This window comes from Diabrotica undecimpunctata, chromosome 1, assembly GCF_040954645.1.
Source record: "Diabrotica undecimpunctata isolate CICGRU chromosome 1, icDiaUnde3, whole genome shotgun sequence".
Lineage (NCBI taxonomy): Eukaryota > Metazoa > Arthropoda > Insecta > Coleoptera > Chrysomelidae > Diabrotica > Diabrotica undecimpunctata.
Genome location: NC_092803.1, coordinates 82,821,472 through 82,848,635, shown reverse-complemented (window position 1 = coordinate 82,848,635; position 27,164 = coordinate 82,821,472). Strand labels below are relative to the sequence as shown.

The 27,164-nt window shown below is 35.0% G+C and overlaps 1 protein-coding gene across 2 annotated transcripts in view; it reads left to right on the top strand.

The window, feature by feature from the left end:
* The window catches only part of LOC140450884 (cytochrome P450 9e2-like), a 71,794-nt gene that overhangs the window by 26,739 nt on the left and 17,891 nt on the right, over window positions 1-27,164 (top strand). For both annotated transcript variants that reach the window (XM_072544570.1, XM_072544569.1), the window contains exons 3-4: window positions 15,560-15,723; window positions 17,036-17,367. In XM_072544570.1, coding sequence (XP_072400671.1) covers window positions 15,560-15,723; window positions 17,036-17,367 — 496 coding nt within the window. The remainder of the gene's footprint in view (window positions 1-15,559; window positions 15,724-17,035; window positions 17,368-27,164) is intronic.

Below are 27,164 nucleotides of genomic sequence, written 5' to 3'. Positions count from 1 at the left end.
TATATACCAGTAAATTAGGCGCCACCCCTTCTGGAAAATAACCAAGCCGCAAGCCCTTATTTGATGCCGTACTGCTCCACCATAGGCAGATCAGACAGTACCATATTCTACTCCAAGTTGCAAGAACATTTATAATTTAAACTACGTCACTCATGTTATGGGCCTAATCTGCTTGACTGTCTGACTAAATTTTTGGAAATGTGCTGATTCATGATTTTACTCTTGATCTGAATGGATTTGGTTTGTGATTTTTGTAAATAATCCAGTCCATTTTGTAGAATAATTTATTGCCCTTAAGATAATTATTTCCGTTACCAGTTTTGGCGAATGCTTTTACACTATCCATAACTACTGCGTATCCTACAATTGTACTGTTTCATAAATGCTTTCTTTTTACAAACTGAAACATTGTCCGTTACGTACAATTCGTATTTTTTCGGCACTACCTTTTTAGATCTCCTTTCCAATTCCCCAAATAGAACTATTCTCAAACATTTTGTAACCTCTTTGTAATGTAAAAGTGTTTAGTTAATACACCGTCATATAACTTGCACAATATTTCTGACACTTTACTTTTAGGTACAATCCAGATGTAACTTAAATTCCGTACCATCCTTATTTTTAAATATTTTTTAAGATCTATAAAGGGCATAATCTTTCAATCTTATGCAAATCCGTTTGCTTCAACAGTTTTTAACTTCTGGACTGCAAGAACTTATATCTTGCTAGATTACTTGTTTACTTTTACACTTTTTTCATACATGGATTAACTTGTTGGGCATCTTGTAGCTGTTGAGATTATCTCTAATCGTTTTTGACGACAGTTCGTAGCACGTAGCAAAGATCTTTCTCTAATTTTAATCTTTTTCGTTTTTGCGTGCTTTATTAAGGTTGTTGTGTGACGTTGGAGAATAATATTGCAAAAACCCTGTCTATCATATATGATGTTCTAAATAGTTGTTCTGCTTATCTTATCTAAGTCTATTATCTGACATTTTTGAACTAAAAGTCTTGTTGTCTACCAGTTTCCGCTTGTCCCCAGATTTTTCTTATAATTATTTGAAAACGAGTATATAGTTCGTCCCAAACCCTTCTTTCAGTGCGTCATAGTTGATCGACCTCTCTCTAACACATTAAGCTAGAGGTGACAGAAAAATACGTGAGTCTGTGATTATTATACATAGAACTTAGGAAATTATTTATCGTAAAGCTAATTCTCCCTACGGATGTATAATTGGTTGGAGTTTAGAATACGCTAAATAGATATCCAATCAATGATGCGCATCAATATAATTTGACACAGATTGTCTCGATCGTGACAGTACTTTCACAATGATAATTGTCATTCCAGGTTAGTATTATCAGACAGTTTACAGTGAAAATTTAATTTTGTATTTATTGTCATACAATCAAATATATATATATATATATATATATATATATATATATATATATATATATATATATATAATCAAACAATTTTAATTTTTAATGTTTCGATTTTTGTACTAATATATTATTGTTATACCCGGTATATTGTAAAATTTGACAAAGGAACGGTAAAAACGCTTATGTTTTTACCATTTGTTGCAAAAAAAATTAAAAACATGCTAATTGTGCTTCATTTTATTTCGAATTTAGTTGGGTTGGATTACGGTGTACTGAACGTTTAAAGGGGTTTTTCAAGTTTATTAATTGTTTTTTCTTTGAAATGAACCACCAGCAGCAAGAATGTCGAAATTTGTCAGAAAGTGACTGTTTTAGAATCGTTACTCTTCGCGAAGAAGGATACTGAAATGATATTTATTTAACTGTTGTCTTTATTCAATTTATAATGTCTTTATTAAAAGGTTCTTATTTTAATTTATTAAAAAGCACGATAACTGATATTAATTTATTTAACTACTCAATAATACATAATTTATTTTATACGAGCGTGACATTTAAATCGCGGCCGCGGGTCTTCAGATATTCACTCAATGTAAATGAAAACTCCTTCAATGAAAAATCCATTATTATATATGAAACCACAACTGGCCTAGAATTCAGGAGAACCCCTCTGATGTATACTAGACGGTCATCGTCTGACCGGTTTTCTTTCTGCCAGCTGGTAGAATTCTCTCGTACAATCTACAAAATATTAGTGAATTAGTCATAATATATTTACGGATATTTTTAGGCCATGATATTTATCGTAACATTGCCCCCCTCTTAAAAGATGGTTTCTCCTGGAACCTTGTCGGGACTGGAACCAGAACGGTATGCTGGTATCGGCAACTGGACACTCTTTTACAACTTCCAGTTGTATAAAAATGACAAGGGACGGTTTTCTCTCCGCACCAGTAACTATGCGGATTGCAACAGACTAACACCTGGACTTCGGTGTCTTTAAAGATCTCTTCCACCATATTTCGGATAACCCTCCAATCTAATTGACGGCACTCCAACTTTGGCATGGCTAACTTTTGCACGTCAGACTCTAGTACGTGCTCTCTCAATTGAAGTAAGGCTTCCCATACATCTCGGTAGGTAGGTTGGTCACGAGCAGTGTCTTTTGTTACCAGGTAGAAAAGGTAACGTGATGCATCTTGGAGTTTCAAGGTTTTACCGGGAGCTGGCACTTGGCATTAAAGTTCTGCAACTCGACCAAACTTCCTTCGAAAGACGGATGCCAACCCTGGTGCGTCTTTGATACTGGCCGGGATGGTAAGGGCCAGCGAGTGGTCATCGGGGAGCGCGAGTAGATCTTGCTTTTCTTCAGTGGTAACACCATGTCTTGCTTTACCGGTACCTCCATAGGCACCCATGAATTCCTCAAACGTGAGGTCAGACACATCTTGGACTTGGTTTACTTCCACTTCTTCATCTACGTCGTGGTCACCTTCGAAAGACGCCAGCCGGTTATGGTGTACTATCATCGGCTTTCCCCTCGGAATCTTGCTTATTCGGTAGATGACATCGTTGATCTTCTCCATAATGAGGTATGGACCTTCCCAAAACTGCTGCAATTTGGGAGAACAACCTTTTCGCTTCTTGGGATTATACAGCCAGACTTTGTCGTTCTTCTTAAAGCAACCCTTTTCGGCTTGTGTATCGTACCGTTTCTTCATTCGGTCGCTAGCGATCTGAAAGTGGGAACGGACCAACTCATGTACATCGTCCATTCTTCTTCGTAATTCGATCGCATAATCTTCACCTGCTACATCTTCTCCAGGTCGACACCCAAACTCTAAATCACAAGGTAGTCGCATTTCGCGTCCGAATAGGACTCTGGCTGGTGTCTGGCCTGTTGATTCGTTAACAGCAGATCTGTAGGCCATTGTGAAGAACGGAAGGTATTGGTCCCAGTCTCGCTGATGATCGGACACCATCTTTGTCAAATACTTGCCGACTGTCCTATTCATCCGTTCTACGATACCATCAGACTGCGGATGATATGCTGTAGTTCTTGTTTTCTTCATGCCTAGTCTATCGCATATTCCTTGGAATCGATCGCTTTCGAAGCTCCTGCCTTGGTCACTATGTATCTCCAAAGGCACTCCAAATCGGCTGATATATTCTTGGATCAACTTATCTGCAACGGTGGCGGCCTTCTGGTCTGGAAGTGCGTAAATCTCGACCCACTTAGTAAAGTAATCCATTACTACCAACATGTACTTGCCTCCATTTTCACTTTCTGGAAATGGCCCAGCGATGTCCAAAGCTATTCTTTCAAATGGGCTTCCAACATTATATTGTCTCATAGGAGCTCTCCTTTTTCGGTAAGGCCCGTTACTCGTGGCACAAATAGTACATTTCTTACACCAGTCTTTTACATCGTCGGAACTGTTCATCCAATAAAACCGTTCCCGAATTCGCTGAAGGGTTTTCTTTACACCAAAATGCCCTCCCGATGGACTGTCGTGTAACTGACGAAGTACTTCGGCTATTCTGCTCTTTGGGATCACCAACTGTCTTCTCTTCTCTGAACCGTCATCATTTTCCAGGACTCGTTTGAGCAAGCCATCTTCGATGATAAATGAGTCCCACTGGGCCCAATACGTCTTAACTACTGAGCATAGGATTTATATTTCCTGCCAAGGTGGTCGACGGTTTTCCTCTTTCCATTTTCGGATTTTCTGTATAACTGGATCTCTCTCTTGTTCTTCCCTTATCTTAGTAGGCGTCCAGTCGTCGTTGACAATCGTCGTTCTTAGCACTGCTGCTTCCTTGGATTCCGTTTGTTGCAGTGGGAACATTCTGCTGGGCATGGCCTTCTGGAAGGAGAATCAGCATTTCTGTGACTAACTCCGGCCCGGTGCTCAATCTTAAAATCGTATTCTTGGAGTCGTTCAATCCATCTGGCTATCTGACCCTCTGGATTCTTAAACTGCATCAACCACTTAAGGGCGGCATGGTCGGTTCGGATTAAAAACTTCCTTCCATAGAGGTATTGATAGAAGTGCTCTACTGATTTCACTACTGCCAGAAGTTCTCTTCTCGTGACGCAATAATTCCGCTCAGGTTTTGAAAGAACTTTACTAAAATATCCGAGGACTCGTTCCTGTCCTTGAATCTGAGACAGCACTCCTCCAATTCCCACATTACTTGCATCCGTATCTAAGATGAACTCTCCTTCTGGCAGTGGATACCCTAAAATTGGTGCTGTTATTAAATGCTTTTTCAACGTCTCAAAGGCATTTTGGCAGTCCGTATCCCAGCGGTAATCTCTTGCTTCCTCCGTAAGTCGCGTTAATGGCTTAGCGATATCTGCAAACTTCTTAATAAACCTTCGGTAGTAAGTACATAGTCCAAGAAAACTTGGTGTTTGTCAGTTGGTTTTGTCCATTCCTTAATGGAATCGATTTTTCCCTTATCCACGGCCACTCCTTCTTTACTGACTATATGACCCAGATAATTGACTTTACCTTGAAATAGCTGGCACTTCTTGGGGTTTAACATCAATTGGGCAGCTTTAAGTCGATTAAAAACGTTTTCTAAATTCCTCAAATGATCTTCGAATGTCTCCCCCAAGACGATTATGTCATCTAAATAAACCAGGCATGTTTTCCAAGATAACCCTCTCAACACATTTTCCATAAGCCTCTCAAATGTCGCAGGAGCATTACAGAGTCCAAATGGCATAACGTTGAATTGCCACAATCCAGATCCTGTGGTGAAGGCTGTCTTTTCTTTATCTACTGGGTCCATTTCTACCTGCCAGTATCCAGACTTCAAATCCAAAGTAGAAAACATTTTACTTCCAGCCAATGTGTCCAATGTGTCATCGATCCGAGGCAGAGGATAACTATCTTTCTTGGTAACGTTGTTCAGCAAACGGTAATCCACACAGAACCTCGTCGTTCCGTCTTTCTTCTTAACCAAGACCACCGGAGAGACCCATGGGCTCGTAGAAGGTTCTATCACCCCGTCTTTCTTCATTTCCTGAATAATCGTTTCACCTTCCTCTCTTTTCGCCTGTGGTAATCGCCGAGCTGTTTGACGAATTGGCTTAGCATTACCAGTATCAATTTTATGCTTAACAACGGTAGTTCTTCCCGTCTTTCCTCCTTTCGGTACGAAAATATCACGATACTGCCGAAGAAATTTCCTTAATTTCCTTTTCTCCATCTGATTTAGAGACTGTCCTGCAACTGCAACCATTTGGTCGAATTTGTCGTTGGAATTATCAGATGTTGTCGCCTGACGGATTATGGATGTCACAGGTACACAAGTTCCTACCTTTGTCTCTTTCTTGATGGTCACTGGGTAGTCGTTGACATTGATAAGTCTCACAGGAATTTCTTTAGCCGAAGTCACCAATTCCTTTCCAATTATGATTCCACGGCCAACCTCATCGTCGTGGTTCCAAGGCTCCATCATAACAGGTGTCCCTTCGTCTACAATTCCCTGTAGTCGCGCTACTATGATCGTTTCGCTTCTCGCAGGCACGACTGTATCTTCTTTAATGGCTGCTTGCACAGTGTTGTTATTATGTGGATGAAGAAATACCTCCTCGTTGCCAACTTTGATTACCTTATTCTTAAAATCCAATTGGAATGGATTGAATGGAATGGAATGAATGAATGGAATTGAATTGATGCATATTCATTACGTCCATTCCTAATATAACATCCTCTTCGATGTCAGCAACTATAACTGTATGGACGAACTTTTCTGCTCCAATTCCCAATTGTACCTGGATTTCTCCATGAATGTTGGCATTTTCACCTGTAGCGGTCCGAAGTCGCAACCTCGTCGGTAACAGTTTCTTACGGCTGTTTATAACTGTTGGGCGTATAATGGTTCTGGTCGCTCCGGTATCCACCAACAACGTATGTCTTTTACCATTTATTTCTCCATCTACATATACACCATCTTCACGACATTTCAAAGAAGCTATTAGTATGAGAGGGTCTTTGGAATAGTTCCGGGTCAAAGCTGCCCCCCTAAGGCTGACCCGTTCTAGTTTTTCTGGTGGTGAGTTTCTTGATTTGCGTCGTACCTAGGGTGCTTACAGGAGCTTCGTACGTGTCCTATTTCGCCACAATTCCAGCATCTGATGGTCTTCGTTTTCTTGTATGTCATACTCTTAATCATATTAACGAGCTGGTCAAGTTTATCTTCATCTCCTTCCTCTTTTACAGTCCTAACTTTACTGTACCCTCCAGAGGCCTGCGTAGCTGACTCGTATTCGAGGGCGGCGGATGAGACATCAACTAGCGTCTTGTGACGAGCTAATCGTAGTGTTCTCTGCATTTCATGATCACGAAGACCATCAATAAACGTTTGAACGGCCAATTTTTCCATCATGTCTTCGGGAGCTGTTGGATAAGCATATCGTACTAATCTGGCAATATCTACTTCATATTCTTGAAGAGCCTCCTCTTTCTTCTGTCTACGATTTTTAAGCTGCGACTGATATACATGCTCCAAATGTTCGTGGCCATATCGCATATTTAACCTCTTCTTGAGTTGTTCGAAATCATCGGTCTCCTCTACGGCTATGGTCTGAAGCACATCTAAGGCATCTCCTCGAAGAGCGATAGTCAGGTTTACAGCCTTTTCTTTTTCAGACCATCCGTTCGCTCTTGCGGCTGATTCGAACTGTTTCATGTAGTTGTTCCATGACGATTTTCCATCGAAAGTTGGGACTTTCACATGGACAGAACCTCCACTTCCTTCAAATTTCGGCCGTGTTTCCAACTTACATTTCGTCTCTTCTTCTTTTGTCTCCACTGTAATTGGATTGTTTCCTCTCTCTGCTGTCCCTGTTTCCTCCATCTTCCTTTCCATCTCCTTAATCTTTTCTTCGAAGGCCGACATATCGGCAGCAACTTGGTTTTTTAACGAAGACATTCTATCGTCGAGGGCAGACATCTCAGAAGTTACTTTAGAGATTTCAAAAGAGATATTAGCAGAGACTTTGCTTTCCAGCGAAGAAATCTCGTTAGAAACTTTGTCTTCCAAAGAAGCGATGTCGCCGGAAACTTTGTTCTCTAATGATGCGATATCACCAGAAACTTTCGAAATATCGCCAGAAACTTTGTTCTCTAATGATGCGATGTCACCAGAAACTTTCGAAATCGACGAGAGGACAGCATCTTCAAATATATAAGTCTCTGGATCTAGTCCTTCTTCTAGCAAAGCGTTCTTTAGTCGTTGGACTAACTCAGCCTTTTTTCCGGTAGAAGCTAATTCTCTGTCTTCGAGATGTCTTCTTAAATTCGTCACTGTGAGCTCATAAATCGTCGTCATTTTCCCAATTTATTTTATATTCACTTGTATTATTATTATAAGTCTAATTTATGTTCGATCCTACTTCTGACACCATTGAAATGATATTTATTTAACTGTTGTCTTTATTCAGTTTATAATGTCTTTATTAAAAGGTTCTTATTTTAATTTATTAAAAAGCACGATAACTGATATTAATTTATTTAACTACTCAATAATACATAATTTATTTTATACGAGCGTGACATTTAAATCGCGGCCGCGGGTCTTCAGATATTCACTAACTCCTTCAATGAAAAATCCATTATTATATATGAAACCACAACTGGCCTAGAATTCAGGAGAACCCCTCTGATGTATACTAGAAGGTCATCGTCTGACCGGTTTTCTTTCTGCCAGCTGGTAGAATTCCCTCGTACAATCTACAACATATTAGTGAATTAGTCATAATATATTTACGGTTATTTTCAGGCCATGATATTTATCGTAACAATACACTCAAGTGGAACTCGCTGGAGGTTTTGCCGTCACCCAGTCAACCATTTCAAAAGTGTTAACACGTTTTTCTGTTACAGGAAGTAACTCGAGAAGAACCGGTCAAGGCGGTAGAAGGGTTACAACTCCTAATTAAGACCGGTTTTTGACACTTCGTACAATGAGACAAAGGTTTGTTACCAGTACTTCTCTACAAAATGAATTTATGGATCGTTAAAACTTTAAAATAAGCCAAAATACGATTAGAAGAAGACTTGCCGAAAACGACCTACACACTGGAAGGGCACCAATTGGCCCATTATTGACCAGAGACCATAGAAGGCAAAGTTTGCATTTTGCTCGTGAACATGTTAATTGGAATAATAACGATTGGAGAAAAATATTGTTCACCGATGAATCTAGGTACTGTCTTTTTTCTGATGAAACCGAGATCTGGAGAAACCGAGTGTATAGAAGGCCTGGGGAACGCTAAGCACAGTGTAACACCGTAGGGACTGTACAGTATGGCGGCGGCTCGGTAATGGTGTGGGGTGGGATTAATTTAGAGGCTCGTAGAATAGATCGCGGTCGGCTTACATCGCAGAGGTATATAACAGACATTTTAGAAGAGCATGTCGTGCCATTTGCACCATTTATTGGGCATAATTTTATGCTTATGCAAGATAATGCCAGGCCACACACGGCAAGAATTGTGCAGCAGTATCGTCAGGAGGTTAGAATGCCTGCCATGGATTGGCCTGCGAGAAGTCCTGACCTCAACCCAATAGAACATGTTTGGGACATCAAAGGCAGACGACTACGACAACTACCCAATGCACCAAACACATTAGATGAACTGTTTTTGCGGTTGGTTAAAATTTGGGATTAAATTGAACAAGAAGAAATCAAAACGATTATTCTCAGTATGAGAGATCGTTCTCAAGCAGTAATAAATGCCAGAGGAGGCAATACTCGATCCTAGTACATGGTACTAATATTTTCTTCAACTTTAAAAATTTCAATTTTTCAATCAGTCATTAATTTATAATGTTAGTTTGTTTAGATCAGTTGTTAGTTTAAATGTTTAGAATTATGATCTTATATTGTTAATTTCAATACATTTTTTGTAAAAAAAGAAAGTTTTGTATTTAAGATGTTCTAAAACAACCATAAATCAGAAAAGAGAAAACAAATTTTTTTCATTACAACTCAAAATAAGAATGTTATTTAGAAAATATAGAAAACAAAACTGATGTATCCCCGATATGTTACTGACACTAATAGTGGTATTTTCCTTTTATTACCTTCTTCTTTTTTTAATATGGGTAACCGGATCCTACTGCATTCTTCCGGAGAATTTGCTACACAATTGATGTCATTTAGCATAATTAGAGCCGCTTCTTTGATTTTTCTCTTTTTACCATCTGTTTCTTTTAAGACTATACTTGAATCGTTTCATTGAAACATATGTTCATTTTCTCATGCATGTTTACATGTTTAAGATCTATCTAATTCTCTATTTTTAACATATGATTGATGTTCACTTATTCTAACATTTAATGGATGTTTTACTTTAATAAAACTAATAATTGCATTCACAAGGTATTTTATGAATACAATTCTTTGTTCTTTCTTGTCCATTGTTAAGTTTAGTTTAAGATAAAATAGATCTCAATGTGTTTGTTGTTTTAGATGTTGTTGAAATGTTAAATTTATTTCCTACTTTTTCAGTTTTTCTGATAATTCTTTTATGTATGGTATTGTTATTGTCCTCGTATTATTACTTGTCTATGCTGTAGAATCTCGTTCTAAGTTGTTCTGTTCTATTCGGTTAGTTGTTGAAAATTTCCTATTGATAAACTATAAAGGATAATAATTTTTTAATATATCAGATTTTAACAATGTTTTTCCTCTAAGAGCAAATTTTATTTAGAACAAGTAATTTTTGCTCTATCGTATAAAGATTTTTTGATTCTTGTTTTAATATTGCTATTGTGATTTGATTTTGAATTTAGATATCTGTTGGTATGTGTAGGTTTTCTATACACATGAGTCACATATTCATTATCGTTCGTATACATTATCTACATTTTCCTACCATACTGTGGATTTAAAATTTTGTTTAGAAATAATATTTGTTGTAAAATCTTTCATAAATATATCGGCTAACAGTTGAGATAAACTAGAGCCGATTGCTATACCAAAATTTTGTTTATAGAGTTCATTATTTAGTTGAAAATACGTATTATTAGTGGTCTGTGGTATTATCAGTACCTAATGTCAATAACTTCATAATAGCTGAATATATATATATATATATATATATATATATATATATATATATATATATATATATATATATATATATAAATATTTGAATTAAATTCAATATTTGATAATTTATTTAAAAAATGTGTATTTTTTTTATAAATGTGTCATTTTTATTTGCAAATGGTTGTTTAATATTTAATAAAAATTTTGACGGTTCACTACAAGGAGAATTCATGGTACTACAAATAGGTCTCAGTGGTATATTAGTTTTATATAAAAATGACACATTTATAAAAATACTCAACATTTTTTAAATAAATTGTCGAATATTTAATTTTATTCAAATAATATCTTAGTAAGTTTTGACATAAATCGTTTATTTACAAATCTGCCATTAGATAAGAATTTAAACATAAGGATTTATTGATTTTCTTTTTAATACCAATATTGTGATTTGATTTGTAATTTAGATATCTGTTGGTGTGTGTTCGTTTTCTATACACCTAAAGACCCATATCCAGTATCGTTCTTAGCGATTAAAACATTCAGGAAAGGTAGTTTGTTAATTTATTCCTTTTCATGGTAAATGTTCTTGTCTCTTCTTTATCGTTTATATCATTCAGAAATGTGTCCATCAACTCTAATCCATTCGGTTATAAGGAATACATCATTTACATATCTCCACCATACTGTGAGTTTAAAATTTTGTTTAGAAATAATATTTGTTTCAAAATCTTCCATAAATATATCAACTAATTATGGAGATAAACTAGAGCCCATTGCTAGACCAAACTTTTGTTTATAGAATTCATTATTTAGTTGAAAATAGGTATTATCGGTACATAATGTCAATAATTCCATTACAGCTGGTATAGTTAGTCTTGTTCTAGTTGCCAATGTATAAAGATTTTTATATTATTTTTTTTTACTTTTATACATAGAGATCTTAAAAGTAGAAATCCGAAGATTTCTATTGACGAAACCAAAATTTAGACTGGAAGAAGAAGGACATGACTGTCCTTTCTTTTAAAAATAGAGAATTTAATAGATCTCAAATATGTAAACACGCATGGAAAAAATGAACATAAGGTTCATGGAACGATTCAAGTATAGTTCTAAAATAAACAGTTGGTAAAAAGAAAAAAATCAAAGAATATGCTGCTATAATTATGGTAAATGAGACCAATTTTGTCGCAAATTCGTCGGCAGAAAGTAGTAGGATCTGGTTACCCATATTAAAAGACTAAATTAATAAAAGCAAAATACCACTATTAGTAAGTTAGTAACATATCGAGGATACAATGTAAGCCAAATACTTACCATGTTAGGTATATATATATATATATATATATATATATATATATATATATATATATATATATATATATATATATATATATATAAATACCAAATACTTACCATGTTATGTATATATAATATAAGGTTTTTTCCTCATGATTTACTATGTAATCACTAACAGGAGAATTTTACTGTCCTTACGGCATGTGGTTGTCTTGTTAAAAACGAATCACATGCTATAATTTTTTATCAAAGTTAAGTTTTAAGTTAACGTTGATTTCATGTAATCGAATGAACTATCTTACAATAAAGTCGTATCAGGAACGCAACTCAGCAATATGGTCAATATCATTTTAATGTCGTCCACTGTAAATTATATAATATATGTATGAATTGTCAATATAAATGAGTCAGATAAAATTAAGTTATTAGAACGAGTTGTCACCTAGTAACAAAAAACAAAATTTGTTTAATTTATTAATGTTTGAAATTTCTGTAACTAGAAATTTCTGTAACTGTCTAGAAATTTCTGTAACATATTCAGTGCATACAGTACTTCTCGAATTTCCAACTCGTTTCTAAAACCAAAATGTGTTCCTCTTCGATCTTCTTTAGACTTATTCATTTTTATGCTATGGAAATATACGTAAAATATTTTGAAGCTATAGTTGCTGTGTGTAAATCTTATCAGTCTATTGTCGCTCCAGTGTGTCGGGCGTTGATTTTTTTGTTATGAATTCGGACTTCTGTTCTCAAACCAATCTTGTGGCATTTGCGACTTAAGTAAACGTGATTGAAAAGCTTGTCCATTATTTCAACTTTTTTTTCAAAACAAGTTTGATCAACTTTACCGGAATATTGTCAAAGTGAACAGCTTTCTTGTTCTTTGTCAATTTGGTAGCGTGTAGTACTTCCGACTTTTGTATTTCTGGTCCTTGGTCTTCAACTAATATCTGTTGTTCGTCTCGTCTAATATCGCTATATAGTTCATTTATGTACATATCCCAGTTGTTAGAATTTTTTCTTTATCTAATATTGTGTTGCCTGTAGAGTCAATTAATGCGATTTTCTTATGATACCGGCCGGGAATTTCTATAGCTTTTTAAAATATATTGAGCATATTTTTGTGTTCTATCTCTTTCATTTTAATGCACCTATTTTTCTCAAAAATTTACTTAATTAAATTAATTATTACAATTACTAATTACAGTAATAATTATTGCTTAGAAGAAGTCGCGTAGAATTGCCAATACTAATCTCAAAGCCCGCCTCTGCTGGCTAATATAATGAGAACAAACTGCCTGCAAAATAGTTAACTGGGAGGCGAACACTCCGTAAATTCAGTTCGTGAAATGTTTTGGCGATCGCGACTTCTCGACTTATCTAATGCACAGAGGTACAATCAGGCTTTGATAACTGTCAACAACTCCTTCCTGGTAATTTCCCAGATTGTTGCTAAAGTATTCCATGACATGTTCCTTGCCGTCCTGTACCTGAAAAATCACTGTTCCGATGTCATTTTGACAAGGATCGCTATCAAAAACAGAAGACTTTTTCTGAAGGATATGCCAGGATTGGAGCCGGTGTCTAGTAAAGGCAAGCTGGCAGTCTGGCGTTAAGTCAAATGATAGCTTTCTCCCAGTCAGGATATGGAGAGATTTGGCAACCTTTCCAAAATCTTTCACGAAGGTGGTAACTGCAAAGGTCAAAGCAGCTTTGGACATCATGTTTGTTTGTTCGAGTATTTTGTCCGGTTATGCTTTAAAAGAAGGATGATATGACATGATATTTCATCTTGAGGATGAAATATCATAACTTGAGGATGATATATCATGATCAAGAAAACTATATTTTCTTGGAAGGACTCGCACTTTTTGGCATATTTTTGTACGTGAGCGTTCCTAAGTCTGGTGAAAAATTCTTTCAAATTGACAAGTTGTTCGTCGAAATCTCTTCCGATGACCATAATGTCGTCGAGGTATATCAGAGAGGTTTTCCATATAAGTCTTCTAAATACTAGCTCCATTAGCTACATTAGTATTGGCTCCATTTAAATTTGGTACAATCCGAATGAAATCACTTTTAATTGATAGAGCCCATCTCCAGAAGAAAACCTTTTCTTCTTTCTGTTTTAAGGTGGATTGGAACTTGCCAATAGATACTTTTGAGATCCTCTATAGAAAACCATTCCGATCTAGCCAACGTGCTAAGGCTATCGTCAATTCAAGGTATTAGATAGCTGTCTTTCTATTTAATCTTATATAGTCGACGCAGAACATTGTGGAGCCATCTTTCTTGGTTACCAACACCACTGGAGAAGACTACTCGATTCTTCGATATTACTATTTTTCTGCATATCTTTAGGAATAGCAAAACCTTTTTTTTTTGTTTTCCAAATAGGGTCCGTATTGATTCCTGCCTTACGGGTTTGGTCTTGTCAATTTTTATTCGATGTTAGAATAAGTCAGTGGGGTCAGGTATTTTTCCTCTGAAGAAGATGTCATTTTCGTGTTTAATAAATTCTTTTGCTTTTTGGTATTAGGTCGCTGTTAGGACAAACTCATGTTCGGACATGATATCGACGCCCAGGATTAAATAATCTACTATGTTGACTATTAGTACCAATACTTCTATGTCGACGTGTACCAGTTTTATTTTTACACATCTTTCCCCATAAACAGTTATGATATCCCCTGTCGTTGTTTCCAGTGTGGGAGGTCTTGATATTGTCCTTATAAATAATTGGTTCAGGAAAAGTTTACTCATCTGATCTTATTGCTTAAGTATCGATGGTAAAATTACATTTGTGGCCTTTTAAAAGTTTATCTGCAAGTAAACTGTCGCTACTTCGTCTTTGACGAAGCTCCCTGACTTTGGCTTCTTCTAATTTTACGAACTGCGTTGCTATTGTAGGAATTCCTTGCTAGTCGATTTCCTGTCCTTTAATTTTGTACTTTGTCTAAAATCACGTTGAAGGTGGCCTGCCAATCCTCAATTGTAACACTTTGCTCATCTTTGCCGTTATATTTCTAAAATTAGGAGGCCAAAATGCGGGCAGCGTATTTAGATCATCTTCCACTTCGGCAACACACTTTTCCTTTCGTTGGGGTCTACCGAAATATTAATAAATAGTTAAATTTTATCTAGAGAGATTGGTACCTAAAAGCAGGCAATTTTGTGCCTCTGATCTTATTCACAAATGTGAACGTACCTTTAACATTAAAATCTATGGTATGTTTAAAGTTATTTTGTAAAATGTTACATAACAATTTGAATATATTCTAAGTAACAAAAGTTAAAACTTAAGTAACAGTTTTTTAACTACAATCATCCGTGTTAAGAGCACAAGAGTACAACATACTCTAAAATAAGCAATTCTTGATTAGAAAAGAAAAAATTGAAAAATTTTTAAGTTCGCGGTTTGAATCACCTTGTATATTAAATATTCGTCTATTTACAAAATGTTGAAGTTTTATTAAAATAGAAAATATTAAACTATTTGTTTAAGTTTTGTTTAATATTTTTAAATTTTACTAAATAGAATTATTGCAATTTTAGTATTCATAAAAATATAGGATGTCGAATTGGACACTTTAAAAAAAATGGGCGTTTCAGGGCGTTATATTTAAAGTACGAAAGTTTTAGACAACTTCTGGTATAACCGGAAGTGGTAGGAGGCTCTAAATATTTTAGAATAATTGGGCATATCCAAAAATCCCACCTCCTATAAAAACTGAGATTAATATTAATATAACTTTTTATTTCGAAATTGTTTCATCTAACTCCTCATATTTTCTAGGTATAGTGGAATGTATCAATTTACTTTACCAACACTTGTAATAAAAGACCTAAATTTAATCAAACAGTTGGGGGTAAAAGATTTTGATTACTTCATGGACCACCGTCCTTTCATCCCGGAGAAAGCTGATCCCCTATGGGCTAAAAACTTGTTCGCCCTTACAGGTAAGTAACTTATTATAAAAATGATTTATACATCTACACACGATAACTATTTTTGTTAGATTATTTCTATTTCCACCCAGCTTCCGTCGTCCTCATAATCTGGTAAAATTGCTTGCTCATTAGTGAATAAAAATAGAAATGTTTGATTTTTCTTTTGAAGTGTTAATATCTTAATACTGTATTAGGGCTTCGAGATGCCCTTATTGAAATCATGTCGTTTATCCTGTATGTACGATAACTCTTAAATACAATGCCTGTATACTTTATTTGGGATCTTATCTGTCCTTATTGAAATCGATAGTTCTTGATGGAAAAATTATAGAGCCCTAAAACATGATATATACAGGTCCCCTTTGGTGTAAGAAAGAATTTTATTGAGAATAAAATGAATGTTATTTTCTACCCATATTCTAATGTGTGTTCTTTTTCTTAAAGGAAAAATCCTAAAGAAACACTTCTAGCATCTTAAAACATCCAAAATATTAGGATGAGAAGGTGCATAGTTTTCTCTTAATGTATATGTCCCTATTGACTTTTGGCTCAACAGATGTTCTTGTTCTCCTGATAGCCCTAAAGTCTTGAAATTTATTACGTATGTAGGTTCCTCTTTGTGTATGAAAGAACTCTTTTGAATTCGATATTAACAAGTCTTCTTCGTCTAATATTTTTAGGCGTTTTCTAGTTCTTAGTCATATCCTTCAAACTTAAAACATTTATTTCTTGTGGTGTAAGAAAGAACGCTATTAAATGTAGTGTGAATAAGTCTTCTTCTTGTTCTTATATTCGACTGCCTTTTCTTTTTATTAAAGGAAAAGTTCCAAAGGAAAAGTTTTAAAATCGTGAAATATGTTTTGTTTACGTAAATTTCTCTTGATATAGGAAATCACCCTTGGTGTAAGAAATTTGGGGTCAACAAGTCTTCTTCCTCTTCTCATATTTTTATGCTTTTCTTTTTTTTTAAGGAAAAATCCTGAAGTCTTGAAACTTTGTATACATATTCTTATTGGTTTTACAATGAAAAATTCGGTCAGGTTCTTTAATACTTATTTGTATCGATATATGCACATAAAAATTTATTCGATACGTTTTCGAAATTTTGCCATGATTGCTGAAATGTCAAGAAGAAATATTCTTAGTCTACATGTATTGTCTATATGTTTGGAAACCCAGAAACAAATGTATTAATCTTAACGCATGAAAATTCCTTTTGATTATTTCTGGCTCTTTCAAAATAATTAGTTAATTGGGAATGACCCAGATCATCATATTCACATATTTATTTACATTTATTAAAACTCTTTTGTCTTTTTAGGACAAAGATGGAAGGAAATGCGACCAATTCTTAGTCCATCATTTACAAGCAGCAAAATGAAATCGATGTTTGTGCTGATGTCGGAATGTGGTGAAAATTTAGTCAACTTTTTTATGGAAAAAGACACAAATAATATAGAAATTGAAATGAAAGACACATTTACGCGTTTTACTAATGATGTTATTGCCTCCGCAGCTTTTGGAGTGAAGATTGATTCTTTAAAAAACCATGAAAATGAATTCTATCTTATGGGAAAACATGCAACAAATTTCAAGGGTTTCTGGAAGAGCATGAAGTTCTTTGGATATATGCTTATACCAAAAATATGGGAGGTATGTTTTCTGTTCTAATTACTTTTTAGCATTACTTTTTGAACATGTACTTACTTTTCTTTCTCTTATTTCGCCCTATTTATCCAGCTTGATTAAGCTGGATCCGGTTTCTTGGACTGTTTTTCAATTTTCCTTATTCTATATAATAATATAACATAAACCCTTATTTCTTCGGTAATTTACTTTGTCATTTTTTTTTTCTTATCTTCGGCGTTCTCTTTCTTAAATTAGTTTATTATTATGATAGATATATTAACTAGCAGGGAGTATACGAATGAAATAAATAAGTATAGATTTTGATTATAATTATGAACTTGTTAAATTTATTGATATTGGTTCTCTTAATTTTATGAAAAAGATTGTTATAAATTACTTGTTGCCTACGTTTGAACTCAACATATGTGTAATAATTAAGTATAGATTTTGATTATAATTATTACACATATGTTGAGTTCAAACGTAGGCAACAAGTAATTTATAACAATCTTTTTCATAAAATTAAGAGAACCAATATCAATAAATTTAATAAGTTCAGATTAGATAGTTTTGACAGTATTGATTTCAGGAAAAACCTCACAGACTTAGAATTTCCTGTAGAAGTTAAAAAGTTGTTGGCTTTAGGCCCAAAGTTCGCTTTGCTTCCTAACAAAAAAGATTTTAAAGTTTCCTCTTTGTTGGCAGACATCGAAAACATTTTAAGACCAATTGAGAATGTCGATAAGGACATTCTAAGGTCCAAATGCACTAATATAATTACTAACTTTCTCAACAAAGATGAAAAAGACCATTTCTTAAATAAATATTATATCAAATGCAAAAGTTTTTTGAAACATCACCCTGAGATTAAGATTGTCCAGATCGACAAAGGCAATGTCACTGTAGCAATGTACACTAGGGACTATATACAAAAATGTGAAGACTTACTCACCGACACTAAATATTATAAAAAGTTGAACAATAATCCCGTGTGTACTATGCAACAAAAGGCTAATAAACTAGTTTCTGATTTGGTAAAGGAGAATCAAATAAATCAATCAGTTGGTAAAACTTTGAAAATTTACAATGCAATTGCTCCTAGATTTTATGCTCTCCCAAAAATTCATAAACCTACTCTGTCTATGAGACCAATAGTGTCCTCAATAGGTACACCTAATGGCCCCATAGCAAGTTTTTTAACTAATATTCTCACAGAAACGTACAATAATAACAATGAGTTTTGCATTCAGGACTCTTTCAGTTTCAGTTCTTTTATTAATAACTTAAAATTACCCACTAAATATAAGCTCGTTAGTTTTGATGTAGTATCTCTGTTCACTAATTTACCATTACACACAATATTGGTTATCGTTGAGAAACACTGGGATGACATATCAATGCACACAACCCTTAACTTAGCTAATATCAAAAAACTCATTTCTTTTGTTTTTGACTCTAATGTGTTTATTTTTAATGACTGTTACTACAAACAAGTCTTTGGTACTCCAATGGGTTCCACTATTTCACCAATACTGTGCAATTATGTCTTAGATGACTTGATTGAAGATTGTTTGCAACAAATCAATTTTGAAATACCGTTCATAAAGAGATATGTGGATGACTTAATCTTGGCACTACCTGCAGACTCCATATATTCTACGTTAAATGTGTTCAACCAACAAAACCCACACTTGCAATTCACGTGCGAGGAGGAGCGGGAGGGATCTTTGCCTTTCCTTGACATGAGATTGCATAGATGTGAGGATAATGTTGTGAAAACACAATGGTATAGAAAACCCATATGTAGCAATAGATTCATAAGCTACCACTCTCACCATCCTCCTAGGATGAAAACTAATTTAGTCCTAGCGATGAAAGAACGTGTCAAAAGGTTATCTCATCCGGATTATATCCAACATGATCTCAACCTCTTACGTAATATTTTTGTTGAAAATTCATATCCTCTAAGATTGATTAATAAATTAATTTTTAATGTTCCTTTTGTTAATAGAAACAACAGACTTACTATGTCACAATCAGTGCCCTCAACACAAAATAATTCTGCTCCAACAAGTGTGTATTTTTATGCCCTTCCATATATTCCAAAACTAACCGTTGAACTCACTAAGATTTTTAAAGACTTTAAGAATATCAAAATAGCTAACAAGAACATCAAAACCATACGTCAGCTATATAGCAAAATAAAACAACCCCTAACCACTCTAGAGACTACAGATGTTGTTTATTGCATTCAATGTACTGAATTTCCATCCACGTACATTGGTGAAACTGGAAGGAATCTGTCTAGCCGTATTATTTCTCATAAGAGTGATTGTAGATTAAACAAACCTACTTGTGCTTTGGCAGAGCATACTATCGATCTAGACCATAAGATAGATTTCAACAATGTAAAAATATTAGCCAGAGAGAAAAATAAATTTAAGAGAACTTTCTTAGAGATGGTACATATCAGCAAGAGTGATAATAACAATCTTAATAAGAGATCTGAGATCCAAAATCTTAGCAAAATTTACAATTTTATATTGACTTTTGACTGAGCTATTTTGCATCTCAGAGTTTTCTTTGTTTCTTTGCTTTTTTTTTAAATTTCACTATTATTTGAATACTTGTGATCAAACTTCAGTTACTAATTTAGTTTTGTTTTGTTTGAGTTATTATTTTTTCTAAACCTATTTACTAAATACTATTTTCTTTCGATTGCTTATGTTATAAATAACATTTTTAATTTCCCGCTTATTTTTAAGTTGGTAATACAGTTGGTAGTACTCAAAATTCATAAACAGTATTTTGTGAGACGTTATTTTCAAAGTTGTTTTTTGTATTTTCTTCTAACTATTTAAACAATAATTGTCCACCCACTTTCTCTTTCTGCTCGTGAAATGTGACTGAAATCAAGCCTGCAGCGACGACTGTTTTAACATGTCGTCCTTCATTTTGTTTTTAACTTTTAACGTATTTATTAATTTTTAAAGTGTTTTTTTAACAATAACTTTTTTAAGTTTAGTTGCAACTTCAGTATTATCATGTTATTTAACGTTGTTGTTTATGCCACGAATCTTACATTCGGGTAAGTTTTTTATAGTTTTTTTTATAGCCTTTTTTTGGCACCATTCAAATTGTTACAACATAGTAATTTTCTTTGTAGACCTTGATAAAGGTGGCAAAAAACCACCGAAAGCTTGGATTCAGAATAAATAGTACGCCTTAGCAAAGCTCTGTTTTTATTGACTACCACACCCAAAAAGAAAAAAGTATTTACATATATTTTTTCCAAACTAGTCAAAAAACTTTGGACTACTTTTTCTTATATATTTATATATATATATATATATATATATATATATATATATATATATATATATACCAGGTCATGAATATGTAACATTGGGTTAGCAGCTGAATATTAAAAGCTAAAGTGTATTCCTATCTGTATCTGTAGAGTAGGGAGGGCGAGTTAAGTTTCACAGCACTTAGGCCACAATTGACCCATTGTGCATCCTCCCAGGGAGCTGTCACCCTTAGCTCATTGTCCATCCTGCCATTTCTAGGAAGGTGGACAAGTCACCAAGAGACATCTCTCTTATGTGGGCAGGTGTGGGCCAGGACTCGCCGAACGTGTACTCTCGTATTAACGATAACTCTGGGCATTCGTCTTCTCGTTCACACTTCCTACATACAGGTTTGTTACTTAGTGTTACCCTGGCAAGTTTACATCCTTTCCCTTCTTCCCTTCTTTTTACGGTTTGCGTATGGGAGTGACATTTGACAATTGCCGCGATTGTTGTAGTTGACCAACCAAAAAGATCCCCAGGTCCTAAGAGTCTTAGGCCTGCCGCCTTCCTAGATAATTGGTCAGCAATGCGGTTACCTTTATTCATATTGTGCTCTTTAACCCACCTCAGGATGATGGTATTACCATCCGAAGCTTGAGTTAGTGACTCGTGACAGTACATTACTAAACCTGATGTGACACGTGGTCTATTCAAGGTTGGTAGCGCTTGTCTGCTATCTGTGCAGATCATTATAGTTTTCCCTGCTATACCTTTTTGGGTTATCTCTTTTGCGGCTATGGAGATACCAGTCAGTTCTGTCTGAACTACGCTGACATTTTTGCCCTTACCCCACTTTATTCTTAGGTTCAGTGATCTGGAGTATATCCCGCATCCTGAGCCTTCTTTCATTTTGGAGCCATCGGTGTATATGCAATAGGCATTTGCCACGTTTGTCTCCATATACTGTCTTGTTTCAATTTTGTAGGGTTTTTTAAAGACAAACTTTGGTTCAATTGAGTCGCAGCCTGCCTGTAGCAGTGGTAACGTATCAAGCTCTCCCCGCCAGAAACGAGTTCTCAATTGTCCCATTCCTACATCAAGGTTTGCACCAGCTGAGCGCAGTCGCATTATTGTTACTAGCGCCACCTCTTTGACATATATATCAAGATGCGTGATGCCAATGATCAACTTCATTGCAGCAGTTGGTGTTGTTTTCATGGCACCTGTTATATTTATGCAACCCATATGCTGAATATGGTTTAGTTTGTTAATCGCTGTTGCCTGTAGCACTTTTGGTACCCAAGCAATAGCTCCGTAAGTTAGCATTGGCCTAATGCCAGCGCTGTAGACCCAGGCGATCATCGTGGGCGTGAGGCCTCAGGTGCGTCCGACCGTTCGTCGACACTGCTCATAGGCAATATATGCTCTTTTAGCTCTACCATCTAAGTGTGAGTTCCATGTTAATTTCCTGTCAAGGGTAATACCCAGGTACTTCACCTTGTCAGAAAAATTTAGACTGTAGTTTAGAATCCTTGGGGGTATTAAGCCCGTGATTCTTCTTTTCCTGGTAAAGAAGACCATCTCTGTTTTCTTAGGGTTTATAGATAGTGAGTGTTCCTTGCACCATGTTTTTATTAGTCGGAGAGCAACTTGTGGTCTCTCACATAGTGTGTTCTCAAACTTACTGCTTTGCAGAACAACAATATCGTCTGCATAGGCTATTGTGTAGAAACCGTTGCTGCTGAGTTGGTCAACCAGGGTATCTAGAACTACGTTCCAGAGTAGTGGTGATAGCACCCCTCCCTGTGGACACCTCCTCGTAACCATGCCTCTAACAGAAACGTCTTTTACATTTATGCTTATTGCTCTATTAGAGAGCATACTGAATATCCACTCGCTTATGGCCGTTGGAACATTCCTGACGTTGAGCTGTTGGGTGATAGTTGGGAATGTAGTTTTATCAAACGCTCCCTCAAAGTCTATGAATATACCTAGGGTGGATTCTTTATTATCCAGCGATCTTTCAATTCTTTCCACTACATGATGCAGTGCAGAATCGGTAGATCTTCCCGAAGTATATGCATGTTGATTTGGGTGAAGTGGGTTATGGACCAGAACTTCATCCCTTATGTACCTCTCGCATAGCTTTTCCATCCTTTTCAACAGAAAGGATGTTAGGCTAATTGGTCGAAAAGCCTTTGGTAGGGTGTAGTCCATCTTACCTGGTTTTGGTATGAAGACCACACGTACCTCTCTCCACTTCCTAGGAATATACCTCAGAACCAAAGAGGCTCTGAATATTTCCACGAGGTGCGGCAGAAGGATATCCAGTCCCCACCGTAGTAAGGCTGGATATATGCCGTCAAGCCCTGGTGATTTGAAAGGGGTGAGCACAATATGGCCCATTTTACCTTTTCCTCATTAATCATTGTTCTGGCGAGATGCCAGTCGTTTATTGAGGGTATGATTGCTTCTTCCATCCGGTTTGGTGCTGTTGAGACACTAGAACCGGGAAAGTGTGTTTTCATCAGGACCTCAGCACTTTCGCGAAGGTTGGAAGTTTTGTTCCCATCTTCCTTCGTTAGTATGCCGACATGCCGATGTGGGTTCTTTAAAAGCGCTTTTTGTAGCCTGGAAGCCTGCGGGAAATCTTCGATTTCCTCACAGAAGGTTCTTCAAGCAGCTCTTTGTCTTTGTCTGCAGACTTTTTTAAACTCTCTGAGATTTAATTGATAAGAATCCCAATCTTCTTTGAGTTTGATGCGTTTTGCTCTATTAAATGCTGTTCTTGCTATCTTTCTAAGGTGTTCCAAGTCAGTGCATGAGTTGGTTTTGCGACTTTCCTGGACCATCCTTATTGGACAGGATTTTTTATAAGCATAGCTTATTTTGTTTTGGATAGATACCGTATACCTTTCCAATTCTGTATTAGTTTCTAGAGTTGAAGCCTTTTCATTCCGCAGAGCATCTTCTAAGAGTCGGTTGCAGAGTTCTACATCCGTCCTCCTAGGGTCGCGCGATTTGATAAGGCTTTTTTCCAGACTAATATTATAGGTTAGCCAGCGGTGGTCAGACATAGAAATATCCTCCGATACCTGCCAGTTCTGAATTTTATTCGATATTTCAGCTGTTGCCAGCGTGATATCTATGACTGTTTAGCTATGAACATTAATAAAGGAAGGTTTGGTGCCCATATTTGAGATATACAAATCTTTTATAATAATATAGTCATAAATAGACTTACCTCTGCTGCCCTAGCCTAAGTGGTGAAAGTTCGAATCGCAGCCGATAATAAGTTTTACCTTCTGACTGAGATAATGGTCTACCAGATCTTCCATTTCCCTTGTTGGTGGTTGGGTGGCTGCATCTGAGGGTAGGTAGACTGATGCTAGTATCAACTCTCTATTTTTGCCCTTTCCCCATGAGCACTTCACTTTCACCACAGTTACGTCTGAGGTGCAAAACTGCGCCATGGGGAGGCTTTGATTTTTCTGGGAACATATATTGCTGTTCTCGGTTGTTGATTGCTTGGTAAGCTGAAAATTTGACCGTTTAGGCTGCTAAGACCAGTTGTTATTTTGGTACGTGTACTCCTATCAATCATATCGTTATATTTCGTTAGATTTCTGTTCTTCTTCACTTCTTCAGACGAAAGTTGTGTGAGGTTGCAGCAAAAAGTTAGGTGTACTCCTATCAATCATATCGTTATATTTCGTTAGATTTCTGTTCTTCTTCACTTCTTCAGACGAAAGTTGTGTGAGGTTGCAGCAAAAAGTTATGAAAAAATAAAAGTCTCGAGGTGGTATATATAGTGTTTTTGATATTTGACTTTTTTTATTAACTTTATTTAACATTTTGGAATGATATTTATGTTTAAAAATTTAACAACTAATAAGATTCAAAAAAAAATTCTTTAACTTACCAAGTATGCAAACAAGTAAGCAATCAAACTGGTAAGTCAAATATATATTTTTAATAATATTTTGTTTTTAAGTGTTTCTTAGTCAATAATACGTTGAAAACAAAAGTGAATAAAAAATATCATAATATTATAGACAACCTCTTTTATAAAGCTAAGCTCAACAAATTCTACTAAAATATCAATTAACTTTAACGACATGTCCTGCCTAAGCGTCTCCACCCAGGTCTTCTTTAGTCTTCCTCTCCGTCTTCTTCAAGAAACCCGCAGATTAGTAATTCTTCGTATTGAATGATTAATGTCTTGACGTTGAACATGGCCAAACCATCTTAGCCTATGCGCTCTTATTTTGGCAAAAATTTGTATCATCCCTTCCCCTAATATACTCATTCTTAATTTTTTCTTTTTTTCTCATTTCACTCATCCATCTAAGCATTCATATTTCCGCCACATGCATTTTTTGTTCCTCTTGCTTTAAAACTGCCCAACGTTCAGGTCCGTACATCATAGCTAAGTCTTTATGGCTGTTTTATAGTCACATAATTTTGTAGCCCAATTTTCCCTTCAGCTTCATTGAAATTCTTTATCCAGCCAACTCTAGTTCTACTGCATGCATCCCGAATTATTTTCCCATTACTCTGTAATATCGATCCTAGGTACTTAAAACTATTACTCTTCACAATCATTTCGCCATACAAAGATATGATTTTATTTAGAGAGATAGCTCCATATTTAAATAGACGTATGTATATATATATATATATATATATATATATATATATATATATATATATATATATATACTGTTTCACGAAACTTTTTTAAACGTTTCGGCTATTTGACATTTTCAATAAGCACTTTATTTTATAAACATTACGTTATACAATTATATTTAACGTTTACACTCTTTAGAAGTATAACATGGATTAAAACATTGGTAACTGACATTGACATCTGGCACGTATCTTAAAACAAGAGTGGTTCAGGGTCGTATCTCAAATATCTGCCATGGTGCGTTTAAAAATAACTCAATTTATTAAATTATAATACTGGAAAGATCTTTGAGGTCAGTCTTATTATTGATAGAATGTGGATATTTTTTTAAATGAATCATCTCCAATATGCATCTTTGCATCAATGTTTGGCTAGGTCTTTTATGTTTAATCCATTGGTCTGTACACTATGTTTGTGTGCAGCAACCCTTCTAAGCAGGTATTGGTGTGATTGCCCAATATATGTTGAATTACAGTCTTTACAATTTATTTTATAAATAACATTTGTAAAAATTTGTTATATATATATATATATATATTATATATATATATATATATATATATATATATATATATATATATATATATATATGTATATATAGATAAACATATATATATATATATATATATATATATATATATATATATATATATTATATATATATATACATATATATGTATATATTATGTATATATATATATATATATATATATATATATATATATATATATATATATAATGTTCGAAGAATTAAGTATTGAGAAGGACAAGGTAAAGGAAGCATTAAGGAAAGTAAAAAATAGAAAATCACCAGACGAGGACAGAAAACTTCTAAAGTACAAAACCCAGATCTGATCAAAGAACTATTAGTACTAATCTAAAATCCAAAAAACAATAGAACAAAACAGAACAAAACTAAATAATAAAATTAGCAACCAAAATGATAACAAATAAACTGAATACAATTATAACACTAACATAAGAACAACAAGGGTTTAGGTCGGGAAGATCATACACCGATGTAATATTTATATTGAGACAAGCGCAAGAGAAATCTTTTGAGAGAATAAAACACACCAGCATATCTTTGTTTCGTGGATATTAAGACGGCATTCGACAGGGTTTAATTAAAACACGTTATCCACTTATTGTACGCAAGAGAGATACCTCTAGGAATAATTAAAACGATCGAAAATATCTACCAAAACAACACAATAAAAGTAAAAGTAGAAGAAGAAATAACCGACCCTAATAAAGCTAGCAATGGAATAAGACAGGGATATTACCTGAGTCCTCTATTATTCAACCTGATTATGGATGAAATAATAAAAAAAGTAAGAACTAAAAAAAGGATACCAAATGGGAGAAAAAACAACTTAAAATAATCTGCTACGCAGACGACGCAATAATACTCTCCCATAGCAATGATAATTTACAATGTATGCTGCACCAATTTAATAATAACCGCCAGAAAATTTAACATGGTAATTTCCCCAAAAAGACAAAATGCATGGTTGGTTATAAAAGCAAATTTACTAAGATTTAAATTGGAGCTGGGAGTTCAGATAATAGAACAAGTGATGGAGTTTAAATATCTCGGCATCATATTATCAGCTACGGAAAGCTCGAAATTGAAATGGAAGATCAAGTGAATAGAGCAAACAGAGCCGCAGGTTGCCTGAATAAAACAATATGAAGAAATAAAAATATCGGGAAAGAAATAAAGAGCAGAATTTACAAAACAGTTTTCAGACCAATAATGACATACGCGTCAGAAACACGACCTGACACAGAGAGGACAAAAAGGATATTAGAAACAGCATAGACGAAAGCAC